The 15,236-nt window shown below is 38.1% G+C and overlaps 2 protein-coding genes across 6 annotated transcripts; both read right to left on the bottom strand.

Annotated features, from left to right (window-relative positions):
- Positions 1-7,979, bottom strand: gkup (glucuronokinase with putative uridyl pyrophosphorylase). Its single transcript, XM_088427464.1, has 23 exons — positions 7,829-7,979; positions 7,230-7,336; positions 7,097-7,141; positions 6,838-6,991; positions 6,690-6,761; positions 6,531-6,619; positions 6,270-6,423; positions 5,911-5,988; positions 5,441-5,532; positions 4,998-5,103; positions 4,833-4,912; positions 4,678-4,746; positions 4,476-4,536; positions 4,369-4,385; positions 4,156-4,213; positions 3,762-3,854; positions 3,247-3,307; positions 3,006-3,119; positions 2,348-2,405; positions 2,122-2,190; positions 1,658-1,721; positions 1,464-1,535; positions 1-505 (listed from the first exon to the last, which is right to left on the bottom strand). Exons 1-23 carry the CDS (start codon positions 7,883-7,885, stop codon positions 416-418), a joined length of 1,860 nt encoding a protein of 619 aa, XP_088283590.1. The 5' UTR covers positions 7,886-7,979; the 3' UTR covers positions 1-415.
- Positions 7,980-9,600: 1,621 nt separating this feature from the next.
- On the bottom strand, positions 9,601-15,236 carry usf1 (upstream transcription factor 1). 5 transcript variants are annotated; one of them, XM_088428308.1, is made up of 12 exons: positions 15,196-15,236; positions 14,591-14,652; positions 14,460-14,509; positions 13,660-13,772; positions 13,155-13,268; positions 12,339-12,492; positions 12,111-12,198; positions 11,978-12,036; positions 11,796-11,890; positions 11,671-11,706; positions 11,469-11,597; positions 9,601-11,038 (listed from the first exon to the last, which is right to left on the bottom strand). In XM_088428308.1, the coding sequence occupies exons 2-12, from the start codon at positions 14,629-14,631 to the stop codon at positions 10,949-10,951; spliced, it is 969 nt and encodes a 322-aa protein (XP_088284434.1). In that variant the 5' UTR covers positions 14,632-14,652; positions 15,196-15,236; the 3' UTR covers positions 9,601-10,948. The 5 variants fall into 5 exon arrangements, with proteins under 5 accessions (XP_088284434.1, XP_088284435.1, XP_088284436.1 ...); XM_088428309.1 differs by lacking the exon at positions 15,196-15,236 and adding an exon at positions 14,942-15,186; XM_088428310.1 differs by lacking the exon at positions 15,196-15,236 and adding an exon at positions 15,075-15,185.

Raw genomic sequence — 15,236 nt, forward strand, 5'->3', positions numbered from 1 at the left:
TTTTCCCCCATTTTCTGATCATTTTATTATACAGCTGTTAGTTTGTGATTGCACAATGGCAAAATGCGAGAAAGGTCAAAGGGTATGAAAATTTTTCATGGCAGTGTATATGCCACACTTTTAGTACCAACAAAGTGCCTATTTACACATGTATATTTACATTTGTTGATTTATACCTTCAGTGGCCCTTTTTGGCCTAGAGAAGCTATGCTAGATAGATCCTTGAAGGAGGGGGCATCACATTTCAAATTGCTCATTGTTTATTACTTAATGCCATGACTGGGCATCGTCATTATTTAGTGTTTGTTTTCTTTTTACATTATGGCATTCTTAAGATTTTTTTTTTAAAATCTACATATACTGCGCAATGACATACATTGTGACTGTAGCTGAGGTCTGGGAAAGATAGTGACATTTAACTGTTGACAGTGCTGGCAGATGGGTCGTACGGAGTGATGACACAGAAGACACAGCCAGCTTCTTGGAAGGCTTGTCTCATCGCCTCCTGATGGGACAGGAAAAGATGACGTCAGACAAGCAGACTTTGCCAGTCTTACCATTGATCAGGAGACTGATCTGCACCAAGTTCATTCTTAATATTAGCTTATTCAGTTTAAACAAATAAAAATGCCAATTCAGAAACAATTATAGAGTATTTAAAGGGGAATCTTCCAAATGTTGATGTTAGAAAGACCGATCCCAATTTTTTTCAGACTTATACCAGTATGAGTACTCAACCTTTGAGAAGTCATTGATACTGACATGACAGAAAGGATGATGTAAAAAAAAAAAAAGAGGAAAGGGAGTGACAGTGACCCTTTAGCAAGTTCAACTGAAATGTTAGGGACACACTTCCCAGACTTCATTGTGCATGATTGAGTTTGGGGTGTTGCCCTGCTCAGTCATACAACAGCAGCAAGTTGAAAAAGCAGTATATCAGTTTACAAATTTGAGAAAAAAAAACCCGTCATATTCAAACCTATGTAGTTTCTATCAAAGTAGAGGTTCTCTCAAACACTTAGCTCAGTGATTCTCAAAGTAAGTGGGCTCTCCCTAGTGGTACATAGAAGAATTACAACTATAAAAAATTTGCAACGTGTACAGCAAGAAGAATCTTAAATCAGATTTAATCTTGTCGCTATGTAACAGATAATTAACACGTTTTAACATCAATTACGTTTTAATAACTTTACTAACTTTTCAAGTAAAGTTTTCGAATTAAGTTTTTTTTTTTTTTTTTTTTTTTAATTACAGTTCATTGGAATTTGATTTAGGTTACAGTAAATGTGCTTTTTAGGACCAAAAACATCTTTGGTGCCATTTGACCATTTTAACGTTGCTACAAGAAAAAGTACATGTTTTTTTTTTAAATGATTACTTCGAGAAAAAGTTTGAGAACCACTACCCTCAATTAATAGCAAATGCATTCAACCGGTGATATTCTGAGGCGTAAATAATCTTACTAGTTTTGCTGCGTCTAGACACAACCCCACCACTGCTCCTCCGCTGCCTGGTAGTTTCACTGCTGAGCCAAACTGCAGGAAGCACAGAGCGTGACAAGAAAAAGAATGAGACTTTTGACGAAGACAGACGCATAGAATGAAAAGGTATTGAACAAAGTATGATGCTATATGTAGAAAAAAATCTATCTCTGAACCTGCTTCGCTAACGCCACCATCTTGAGGTTGCCGGGACCAAGGCACTCATCCGAATACACTGCCCTGTAGGAGGCAATATTTTTGCTGTTTAGTCTAAAAATACTGGTGACTTGTGGTTGTTGTTTTTTTTTCTTCTCCATGTTTCACGTCTTAGCTCGTGTTCCAAGATGAGGACATTCCTCTTTAAATATATTTCCTCTGTATCAAGATGAATTATTGTCTCAATGGCAGATTAGTTTGTTCATTTCAACATAAACAAGAAAAATTTTCTCTATTCATTTTGAAGGTTTTTTTTTTCCACTGAGACCTGAGGTAGAAATATCCCCCCCTCCAAGAAAGACAGCTTTCTATGTATGTTCACCTTCCAGGACATGCTTTCTGTGCATGCATGTGTTAAATCTTTAATATTGTGCGTTACAAATAGTTTTCCAATCCTACTAATTCAATACATAAGAGGATTTACCTCCTTAGCTGAAAGTTTTGGTCCATTAGCGCCGCTAGACGATTCCAGTCTTTTTCCATGAGTGCCACCCTGAGAACACATGGAATGTATCTTACAATGGTGAAAAAAAATTCTACTATCGAACATTCAAAATCTTTCATCATAGAGATATTTTGCAATATTTCAGAAAAGTGCTCATAATCTAAAAATAAAGAAATAAATAAATAGGCATAATGAAGTAGTCTACCTGGCTTGGTCAGTAAGTTGAGCAAAAGTCTCCATAGCTTCAACCACGAGAGGCTCTCCTGAAGAAAAATGTGATCCGTGAGGCTTCATTTACCCATCACGAATAATCCTGTTTTTTGTGGGTTCATTATTATTGACATAGTGTATACTGTTAGATGACAGCATTGCAACTGAGCAAAAAAATGTGATGTTTATTTTAAATACACTTTTACACTGTAGATTTTTTTATTTAATCCTTTGCTTCTGTTCTCTCTCATTAGATGTCATGTGTTCGAATGTGTTTATATCATATTTTTAAAGTATGTTTAAATTAATGGTTTATATTATTATTGTCTTTATTACTATAAAACTGTATATTACTGCTGTATATCAGGGTATTCTCTCTGGAATATCTGTGTGTGAGACACAACGCATTATATGGAATCCCCGGGTTAGTTTTAGGGTCAGATTATGGCATTTTTTTTATGTTACCATGTATAGGATGCACCCTAAATTTGGCAACAACATAAAAACCATATCAAAAAAGCGTAGACGTATGCAGTGGGCTAGGGTGTGCAGCGTCGTTGCGAAGCAGCGCAGCCGCGACGCAACACAGTATGTGGAATCTAGGGGTTACTGTTAAAAAAAGAAAAAATACCTGAAAGAAAATAGTAGCCTACCAGTGAGCCAGCGCTGTCGAACGTTGTTATGAATGCGGCCAGAATCACTGGGGTCACTCAAGTAGGCCAACCAGAATGGAGGCAGTCCAATCATATCTAAAGAGACGTAGTTCCCTAAAAGTGCAAAACGCCACACATGAAGTATTTGAATCCCTAGACTTGTTTGTGTTTTTTAAATATACTGTATATACAATATCATATACAATATGAATACTGATATATTGTATAATGGTGTGAATACCATAGCCTTGCTCTTCCATCAGCTTTTTGCTGAAGTCCATATAGACTAAACCTTCATAGACCTGCAAGATAAGTCAAAATGCTTTGCTATTGATAAACCGAAATGTCTTGCTATTGCTTGTGCACATAACTTTGTGTAGTGCGAAGGAACAGATTGGTAAAGGCAACGATAACAACAACAAAAAAAGTATTTGCTGAACTAGGGGGAGGAAAATAAAGTCTTCAAACTATTTTTTCCTGAGGGTGTGACAGGTATAATGGTTTAGCGTTCAAATAGTTTTGGCGTGGTTTGTTACTATTTATAACGCGGGACTGGATGGGCATGGAAAAAAAAATATTGCTCTCCAATTTTGTTTTTAAATAATCATTCATTCATTCGGCATGCTTATAAGCAATTAATAACAGCATTAAATGGTTATATATATATATATATATATATATATATATATATATATATATATATATATATATATATAAATTTATATTATGCCAGTCCTGTTTACATTTTTCACTTACCTGTGCAACCCTGTCTTGAAGGCCGGCTGTAATGAAGAGCTCATCAGTTTCCACATTAAGAATGAAGTTGGCTCGGACTGGTTTTGGGAGATCCTGTCATGTATGTAAACAAGATACTATGTCAATATCATATCATCTTAAAATGAGAGTTCAATAGTAGTAGTAAAAATCAAAACGATGCAACCCCAAATATAACATTGTTCAGCAAAATGTTCAAATCGCTTGTTTGTTGAATGGAAGATCTTTAAAAAATTCTACATTTTGTAAATAAACCAAATTTCCAATTAGGCTGAATCATTTGGATGATTTGACCCTATGCACTTGGAGAAGATAACAAAAAAAAGACATGCCGGAGAGTTAGTGAGGCAGGGTCAGGAATACTTGACCTCCTTACGTTATCTGTGAGGTTGTAAAACTTCATCAGACACTTCAGGGTAGCTGAGACGATGGCGCTGCACAGAAAATTGCCAAACCACTTCATTATTTCGTTTAAACTCTATGAACCACATTCTGTATATTAACTAGGGCAACTTGCAATGAAAATCAAGAAAGCATGTAAAATAATCCAAAAGTGAAATGGGTGACTAGAGGAAAGCAAATGATTAACCTGCTCCCAGCAAGGCCCTGCAAAGACAGACAGAAAAGGACATTTAGATTTCTCTTTTAGTGTTCTCTCTTAGTTATGAAGCAATTAATCCATGAGTAGATCCTCACCACTTGTCGGGGAATATTTGTGTCATACTTGAGTGTGAAGTTCTGCTTTGTCAATGCAATGCTGTGAAGACAAATGTTGAAGGCACAGATCAGTGGTGAAATACACAATGATGTCAATCACTAAACAACACAACCCTGACCCAACCCCTCATCATCGAACTCATATATCTGATTCCGTCTTGGTGCTCCCACAAAATCTTACCCTTGTTTGCAGCAGAACTGGTAGAATTTCTTACAAGTCGCTTGTAGCAGCCGTAGACCTCCAAAGTACCTAAAGTAGTTGAACCATACTGTACAGTTTACATGTGACAATAACAGAAAATGAAAAAAATAATTATGTTATCATATCATACTCACCCTTCTTTTCGACTGATACTGAACAAATCTTGTAAGCTTCCGAACTCCGTGGGGTCATTGAGAGGATGAGGAACGAGAACCTGTAATATTCAAGTAACTTAAGTTAGTTCTTATTCTGTGGGTGTTAATAATTTTGCATGCACCAATGTGTGTGTATTACTGTACCAAAGTTTGGCTTTTCATTAAGGTGACTTCCGCCCAGAAGTTTGTGATAGTCATAGCGATGGTTTTCCCGTTAAAACAGTCTGATGGATTCCCCATTAAACCAACCCTGCAGTCAATTTATTGCAATATTTACACCCTTTAAGTAAAGAGTGCACATTAACAATAAGTGACTAAACATAAAACTGTATAATTGCATTTTAATATAAATACAAGTTGTTATCATTATGATTACTACCAGTGATGGGAAAACAAAGCCTCATGAACAACTTTTGATATTTTTTCGCTCCTCTAGATGGCAGACTTGGTTAAAAAATGCAGTGGAAATCTCATACATTTCCACTCCACCCTATTTTTGAACCAAGAGCATCATCTTGAGGAGCTAAAAACACATCAAGTGGTTCATGAGGCTTCATTTTCGAATCAATAATTACTGCCGTACAAACCTGGCAAAAGACCGACATGTAATTGGTCTGGCAGGTTTATCTTGTCGCTTGGTGGAAAATCGAGTGAGCCACTTGGTGTAGTCGGACAGACCCTGAGATGTTAGGGGACAGACACCAATAAGAAAGCATTATTCAAAGGCAGATGGTGTTACTTTCATAAGCGAATTATCTTCTAAGATGCCACAGAGTTAGGATCCCGTTGAATTTACAAAGGGACATTAAAATGTAAACATAAATGAAGGGAAGGCATATTCTATTTGATGCAGATAATATTTTGGACATTCTTATAAATTAAAAAAACAAATTGCTTCCAAAATTATAGCATGCAATGCTTTAATAAATTAATCTCAATCATGCTGCAAGACGCTTTTACCAAAATAAGAAGCACATATAATTGTATCTTACAGGACGGTAATGAAAGAGGTACTAGCAAAATTGTTGTTAAAAAAACAAAACACACACACACATACCACTTGTCCAATTAGCTGGAAACCAGTTGGAAGCTTCATTCCAAACACATCAAGCTGATTTTTGTTGATCACTTGCTCCTAAGGAAAAAAAAAACAATGTATTATCAGCAATAGCTTTTCTGACCATGAAGTTTGTTATAACATAAACAAAGTAAAGTAGTAAAATACTATATTGACTTTGCTTTAAAAATTTAATAAAAACACAGACTAAGGACTACACAATATTGTCCTCTGCTTTTAGTATAAATATGACAAGATTTCCCAACTGTATATAGTCGAGTGCACTAACTGCCACCTTTAACAAGGCTTCATTTTCCCATCATAAAAAAATAAATAATCCATGATGTTGGTTTACAAACCCAGAATCTTCCAAAGGACCTGTCCGTGGCTTTCGTCTGACCTACGAAGTCAGAAAGGAAAGGCAGACTCTCTTTCTGGATGCAGTAAAACACCACACTCGCCAGGCGAGAAGATGTGAGCCCTTCTTGGGGTTTCTCCCAAAAACGAGTTATCCTGCATCAAAACACAATGCTAAGATTAAGCCAGGTCTTGAATTGTGATGGATTTTCATTGTCTTAAAAAAAAGGAAAAAAAAAACAAGATTTGAGCATTCTTGTCACCGATGGGAGTCAGGACAAACTTCCACAATGCCCCTGGAGGTGCTTTTCTCGCTTTCCTCCATCTCATAGTAGATGATCAGTTCTCCAGGCTTCAGTACACACACAAAGTAAATGCAGTTTACCGAAAACATCCTCGCCTTAACACAAAATGATTCTCACCTTTGACCGGAAAAAACGAATGACTTGAGTGATGTCAAAGTTTTGGTCTGCGCACAACATGTCTCCTGCTATCTGCTGGCACACAGCTGGAATCAATGCCTAAAAATGTCATAAATGACTTCTTACATTTTAGACAGACTCATATTACCACAATGATGTCATCCTGAAGCTTGCGACTGCGTATGGCCAGCTCCAGGTCAGCCACAGCGCCGAGAGAGTCCTCCTCTGTGGTGCTGCCATCATTTATTATGTTTTCCACTGGAAAATCATTGGCTGTGGCCCAGCGCTCAAAATGCTTATATCTAATCAGAAGAGACAATCAAAGAACAGAAATAGGAATGATCACTTTGGTTTTCTATTGCTCTTTTTCTGTTTTCATGAAAAGGATAAATTGCTCCTGCACTCACTTGTCTGCATTAGTGACGAGATACACCTCTGTGAATAACTGACGCCTGAGGACAGGGAAGAAAAATAATGTGCAAAAAGACATTAGGTATACTTTAAGGTACATTTCAAACTTGTTAGATCACTGAGACTCACAAGTTGACGGTTTTCCACCAAAAGTCCAGAATCTTCTTTCCACCAATGCCAGGAAGCAAGGTCTTGGGTACCCCACTGAGGTGGCTGTACAAGCCGGTATCATCATTCTGTTTGAGGATAAATGAATAACAGGACTTGTTACAGAAAGGTGTCTTGCGAAAGAACTAGCCACCCTTGAACTTTTTTTTTTTTTTTTTTTACTATTTGCCACATTTCAGGTTTAAAATAAAAAGACAAAATAAAAACGGCTTATTTTTATATGTGATGAATCATGGGACCATCGTGAAGCGGATCAAAATGTATAGGCTAAAGTATTTATAAAACAGCTCCAATTCAAGTAGATTAGAAGGACTAAACCTTTCCAAAAATTCTTAATCTGATTCCCTTAATTTACACATTCACGAAACGAGGTAAAATGAATGATTTTGGTTGCACGCTAAATTAGTGTACTTATCTTTCACATTGACTCGATTGTTTGTAAACAGCGTAGAAATAATAATAGTAGTGAGTCGCTATTTTCAGCGCATGCCATTTGAACTTTGCCCACGTAAACTTGCCTCTTTTTTTTTTTTTTTTTTTGCTATGACAAACCCGCTCACCTTAATTTCGGTCTGTAAAAGTGTGCCGTGGCCGGCAACGAGCAGTACGCAAATCATCGTGCCAGCATGTGTTTTGTTTACGGGATACTGCCCAGGTTGTGTAGGTGAAGTTTCGATGCTTGTCCTGACTTCCTAAAATTCAACGTCTGGTTGTAGCCGTGTATTGTGAGACCACTTCCGCTGGAACCATCCACTGACATGCACTCCCAGACAGGAAGAGGCGGGCTTTTCTTTTTCTTTTTTCTCGTTGTAATACATCTGCAAGCTATTGATATCTTCCCCACCAATTCATGTTTAAACAAATGAACAGCAAATTTTAATCAGATGGCCTTAAGTGAACGGAAACGTATTTTTTTTTATTGTGGTATCAAAAACACAGATTTATAGTTTAATATGGACAATGCCTAGCAATTTAAAAGGAAATCACATTTTTTTTAAATGCAATTAGGTTTTTGTGATTTCACTTGTTTCTGGTTTAGTTCAATATGGACCATGCCTTGCCATTTAAAACTGTTATAACCCTAAAGGAGAAATCAAACTAAACATTTTGTTTACAATATTCTATGGGCGGCATGGTGTCACATTGGATAGAACATTGCCAGTAGTGATGGCCAAATGAAGCTTCATGAAACAATGAAGCTTTGCAGCCAATTGGTTTGCACATGGTTGAAAGCTTCTTGGTGCTTAATTTGCTCTATTGTGCCATCGAGTGGTCCAGAAGTCCAAGAAGTCAACAGTGCTGAGAATTCAATGGCTTTTAAACACGAATGACTCTTTGAAGAAAATCATTTGTTTTTGTTTTTTTTACAAATAATAGCTTACCTTATTAAAAGCAAACAAATCAAAATGTTCGTGCAGGTCCATTGCGACATTTGACAATGCTCGAAAAACAATTGCAGTTGAACACCCAACAGCCTGAAATGCACAAAACGTGAGATGACAGGCGATCACCATTGCATGCCGCAGCTGTTTTAATATTTGTATCGCCCATCAAAGCATTGAATCACTTCGTGAAACAGTCATGTGGTCCAACTGACTCATTTATGAGTCTTGCACATTTGAAGCGTGCCTCGATACACACGTTGTAGATAAGCTTCTACCATTATTCGAGCCAAGCCCTGGCACGGTGTTTGCATGTTCTCCCCGGGCCTGCGTGGGTTTTATCCGAGTACTCTACTTTCCTCACGCATTGCATGCATATGCATATGCATGGTAGGCATATTGGAAATTTTTAAATAGCGCTTAGGTGTGATTGTTTGTCTTGGCTGGCAAGAAGTTCAGGGTGGACCCCACCAACTGCCTAACGATCGGGAGGATAGGCTCCAGCAACCCTTGTAAGGATAAGATAATGGATGGATAATGTTCTATGCATCCTCACTCGTCTAAAGAAATTCCAAAATTGTATTTGTAATATGACAGATTTTTATCCACCTTGGTAGGTGGCCACTTGCTGTCGACTATAAATCTTTGTTGCTTGGGCAACACGCAATCACAGGTCAGCTTATATGAAAAAAACTCAAGACAACAGGTCATTCTTCAAATGTTTAACTTCCAATTTAATCTTAAAGCATTGCTTGTAACTACAGTGAGGAGCCTTCAGGAAACTGTATGTGAACCCACCTCTAACACAAATAGACCAGTGGTTCTTTCCTTCTGCCACACACTTCATAATGAAAGTTATTATGCCCCTCCCAGTTAACTCACCATAACCATGAACATACTTCTGCCATCCAATCTACAAAACATCCTTTCTAAATACAGCACTGTAAGCGTGACTTAAAAAGCAACTTTAATACACAAAAGTGAAAGTTAACATACATAATTCTTGCTGCCCACCTACATCAAGAGTTCAAAGTCCATGTTTGCATGTATTTTGTTACATTGTTACAATGTAATTGCGATCCAAGGTGAGGCTAAACAAAACAGAATGGGAAAAGATAAATGCAAATGTTAATACGAAGCACACGGTACTTGACTGGTGTCACAAAGCAATATGAATAAAAGACAGATTTACAGCAGTTTGGACACAATAAATCAAGTATTTAAAGAAAAGCTGAGAAATCTGTAGTTATACTACATTTACATTATGTGCTCAGCATCCAGGGTGGCCTCGCTTTCCTGAAATCTCGGGCGCCATGGATTTTTGACCATGTTTTGCTCTTTGAGTGCTATCAAGTTTTCTCATAGCCTCGGCGTTGGGAGAATGCGTTGAACAAGGCTGATTCAAATTAAGTGTCATGTCGTATAAACCACAATGTAAATGTAGCATTAAGGCCTTTTCACACTGGACTTGGTTTCTTGTTCTTCACCACTGGCTAGTGCACAACAAAAGTGTCCCTGTGCAAACTTGCCCATATTTGGAAGTGCTTTATGTAGCAAGATACTAGGAAGTAACAGTCAGGCTTCTCCTCTATGCCGGTTGAGCTCCTGTTGTTAACATGCTCCTGTTGTGAACGTGAAATCACTCTGCCAGCACCTCACTTGTTAATTTAACCCACCCTGTGCAACGAGGCGATCTGTCCTTGAGCCCTCGGAGCACATACAAAACAAATCGGGGTGGTTGACGCCATGTTGCTAATGCTAGCCCTTAGCCATGCCAATTTGGCTGCTTAGTGCCGTACTTGCACCAAAAAAAGTTCAAATCAGCGCAGCACGATGACATGGGTGAGCGAGCAAAATTTTCACTTCAAACACATGGCCCGGCATGCAATCTGCTTTGTCTATATGTGACAATGCGCCCCACAAACGCCAAGCTTGCATTTGGTCTGACTGCAGCACCAGTGCAGTGTGAAAAGGCCTTCAGTTTGTTATTGCACGAAGCCAACCAGAAACTGTTGAGCAAAGGGCTGCAAGAGGAAGAAGCTATTCAGTGACCAGTTCTTCTCTTTCAAATCTATTGAAAATAAGATTGGCATTAAACAAGTACTTTTAAAAACCTTAAAAATGTTAAAAGGTCATTTTCAGACGATGGGTTGAATATTTGGATCAATATTCAATTATTTTCTTATTTAACATGCACGCTTTGACAAGCCTTACAAGTTTCAGTCCGAGCATTTCAAGTACAGTTTTGGCCCGTGTGCAGTTGTCTTCAAAAAGCTGCTCCTGAACTGCGGGAATTTTTCACTGCGGGTCTGTACTGGATGATCCCACAATGCCATGCTGACGTAGCACGTTCCTTAGGATCTGATTCTTGGACTTCCAGTCTTCTACCTGCGCAAAACAGATGCAAAAAAATCATTTTAAATCAGTAGAACAAACGCAACACATGTAGATTTGCATGAACATGGAATTCTCTGCATATCAGTCAAGCTGACTTTGTTGCTAGCTATAATAACCTTTTTTAATGTTAAAACGTTTTTTCAGTTGAACATATTGGAAATATAATTAATTCATAATCAAACTGGCACTACCAGTAATTTTTTTTACTAAATGTGCTAATGTTACAGTATGAACCCAAAATGCACTATAAAACTTTAAAGATAAAACTAAAAATCCAGTCATGGGTAGGGCTAAGAAAAAAAGACATTGCCTATCTTTTGCAGTTTCCAAGTCCAGGGACATGTGATGGCTTTGGGTTTTTGAGGCACACTTGTCCAGAAAATGTTGGTCAGATTCTAAATTGCAACAGACAACAAAGCACCTCTTGTCGTAGAAGCTGATTGTCGATCCGAAGTCGATCAAGTGCGCTGAGATCTTCCCCCAACTTCAAGTTGCTCTGTCGGAGTTCCTTGATGTAGTCACACGCTTTGGACAAAATCCCCCCTTTACTCTAAACAAAACAGGAGGAGGGACGATTAGTTAACATCACTGTTACATTGCTAATGTTACAAAGCGATTCTTACAGCATTCATGTCCTGTCTTGAAGATGACTCTTTTGTCTTTTCAAAACAAATGAAGATATGTAAACTGAAGCTACCTGTACAACGTTTAAATGTCTAAATGTAGCATTGAAAAGAGCCAAGCTCACCTGTCCCGTCTTGGTATAATCGATATTGCAGTCTGGTATTGTCTTTGACAGCTGCACTATCCAGTTATTGATTTTGTCCCGACGTCTGCGCTCAACTGAGAGGGTGAGGGTAAGAGGACGTAAGTGGATTTTATCAATCAAAAAGACGAATTTTGTATGAAATGTCTCAAATTTCTAATAACCTTCATTGTGCTGTGCACGCCTTTTCTCATCCCTGGAACCCCGAGGCGCCTCTTGTTTTCTGGAAACCACGCCAGATTGTAAGATAATCGAAAAAATATGCTTAAATTGAGGTATATAGTCATAAATAAGTACGCTATGTATGGTTGAGTGCGAGGTGCGATTGTTCTTTGACTGGATCCTGTTAAAACCTCTTGTGGTGACATCATCACATAGAGCTGCCCTGTAACAAAAATGACAGGATCAAATCACAATTGAGCCGGTGCAATTTAGGATTTTGCAAATGTTTCATGTTTCTTAATGGAAACTAGTTTTATTGCATTCCTTTTTAGGTATAAAAATAAAACATTGGAGTTTTGTTACCCGTGGGTGTGGTCTGGCTGAGGAGTGTGTCAGATGCCTGCACTGTGGTCACCATGGTTCCTGTTGTGGCGTCAGCAATGGTGGCAGGATAGTATGTGTACTGTGTCTCAGTGGTGCTATCTCCCTCAAGCCCTTCTGACTGGGAGAACACCGCCTGACGGCCAAGAAAAATTGATTACAACACAAAGAAATGGTCTCGCTAATGTGCTCAAACTGTCAAACCTGAACTCAATCACAAGTGGACCCAAAAGCACACAGGGATCACAGGAAATACTTGAATTTCCCAAAAGTAGTAATTTAAGAAAAAAATAACCCACAAAAATCAGATGTTGCCTTTGAGTTGTGGTTCAACAGAATTATTTTATGAAACTAACTGGGGCCTTGAACACATACATTTCAGTGGACAGATAGTGGAAAATGTGTTTTTAAAGGCATTCATTGTACATGAAAATTGAGTCATCAAATTATCCATCCATCCATTTTAATTATAAACAAAATAATGATTCCTGTACACTTACACCTCCCGAATAATTTAGGATTTTTTTTAACTACCTTTATAATCTGAAAGACCAAATATTATTATTACTGAAGGAACAGGATTGTGCTTATTTTAGCGTAATCATTGATGTCACTAATTGATCAGCAAATGATGACTTTACAAACTATCGCCTATTTTATAAAATCACTTAAAAATCTGCCGATTCAAACCTGTGGGTCTGTCTAGTCTAGTGAACATAATTTCAAAGTATGTATTGAATTGACATTTAATTACACGTTTTAAGAATGGGATCAGCTACACAATGTCAAAGATCTCACCTGCGTGACAGCCTGAGTGGTTGCAGGAAACCCAGTGACCAGACTGACTGCTCCTCCTCCATCTGTCTGACCCTCTAACTGGCTGTCAGACACCTGGATCACTCTGTAGGTCACCTAGAAGAAAACAGGTTGTTGCAAGTTGTCGAATTACACCTAAACTGATTGACAAAATAGGCACAAACAGAATATGCAGCCCTTGGATATTTAGCTTGTCAGTGAGTCGGCCAAAAGTACCAAGACCAGTCAAAAGTACCAGAAGAGTCAAATACTGTTTAATTGACCATAAACTGTGCACAGAAAAAGTCCTTGTTGGCAGTTCAAACTCTGCATAACAACAGGCTATATTTAATAATGTACAGCGATTGTCTCGAAGCAGTGGGTAATGCAGCCTCAGAACTTGTTAGAAGTCACATACTTTCTTGGGGTTATGAAAAATATATTGTCACACAGATTTTAACACAACGTTTGGTCTGCATTTATTCATCATATTAAGACTATTTCCTACTTGTCCAACTCCTCCTTCTGTCTTGAATAAATATTTGATGGGTTGATCGCTGAATGTGGAGGCGGATTGAATGGCTGCAATAGCTGCTGGGTCTTCTGCAGTGGCCACAGAGCCTGTTGGAGCACAAACAGGATGTTTAAACAGACATTGAAAATGTAACATAACATTATTTACCCTAGCGCTGCCAAGATTAGACGACTGGTCACGACCACAACAATGTGTATTTGTAGTAATCAGAGTGGTGGTGTTATGTGATTCGTGATGTAAACAGAAACATTGAGGGTAATATGCTGTGACATAGATGACTAATGTTAGCAAATAAGTCAGAATGTTTTTGGTGTATTTCACTAAAAATACATTCCTCTTAAGCTTAAGATTGTTATTTCACGTGTCATTTGCATAACACATTTTGATTGTGGATCAATTTAATACTTTTAAATTATGCACGCCTGTGAAGGGAAACTAAATGTTTTGGATGAATGTTAAAGAACACAAAATTAAACCCTTTTGCTGTATTTTGCCCAATCTTTTGATCTTTACGTCAAAGGCATTTCACAAAGAGGAAGCATTGGAAGAAGATGCTAGAGAGCTGATATTCCACCCAGATGGTTACAAGTTCAGCAAAGCACTTAGTAATAACGTTTATAATTTGTTTTATGATGGAGATTTGATTAAAAGAGTTTGTGCACACACAAAGATAGGGCATAAACGGTCACTATCAGAGTAATCATGGAATGTTATAGGCTGCACTTCTGCATATCCTTACACCTACAGAATAAATGTCGGAGGGACCGCCTCACCTTCTTCGTTGACTGTAGTGCTTCCATCTGCATCGGGGCTTTTTTGTTGGCTGTAACAAAATGCAAATAAATGCACTTAACTGAATTAAACACACACACAACTTTATTTTGTAAAAAGAAGTCTCACTCACCTCTTCATTTCTGGCGAGAGTCCTGCACAGGGAAACCGCATTCACTCGGTCCCGCAGCCACACTAATTGTTCGACACAAAAATCCAGAACTCACTTTCACTAGAGCTTCAAGAATAAAAGCTGGGGGCGCATTATCTATTTGCCTAGAGTGTACTTTAAAAAGACTTCACTGTAAAGCTAGATTGTGTTTCCAGTAAATCGATACTAATGTTGTTGTCGTCGTGGCGGAAACGAGTGATTCTGATTTTTTTTGCATGAATTGCGGGTCATTTGACAAAGAGTCGTATTAACGCAAAAGCCACTTAAGGGGTGGCATTTGTTGTGGTACGATGTATTTTAAAACAATTTTACCTGGTATGTCGAAGCTAACTTTATGGATACAAACCGGAAGGAGGGCTTTTTGGCTAGCCGGACGAGATCATTCCTGTTGTCTACAACATTCGACCCAAGCGGTTCTTTGCAGATGTTTAACAAAGCACTTTACCTTAGGGATGTGAAATCAATGCACATTCCAGTAATTAACGACAACAACCTAAAGTTTGTTGCAATTACAAAAGCTATGCACGCTGAGCCTATTTTAGTGTGACGAACAAAGATCGACTTACGCTGAGGTTTGGACCCTCCCACAACATTTCGTCAACAGCAG

The sequence above is a fragment of the Hippichthys cyanospilos genome, chromosome 11 (genome assembly GCF_059441005.1).
Source record: "Hippichthys cyanospilos isolate Australia breed blue-spotted pipefish chromosome 11, RoL_Hcya_1.0, whole genome shotgun sequence".
In the NCBI taxonomy this organism is placed as follows: Eukaryota; Metazoa; Chordata; class Actinopteri; order Syngnathiformes; family Syngnathidae; genus Hippichthys; species Hippichthys cyanospilos.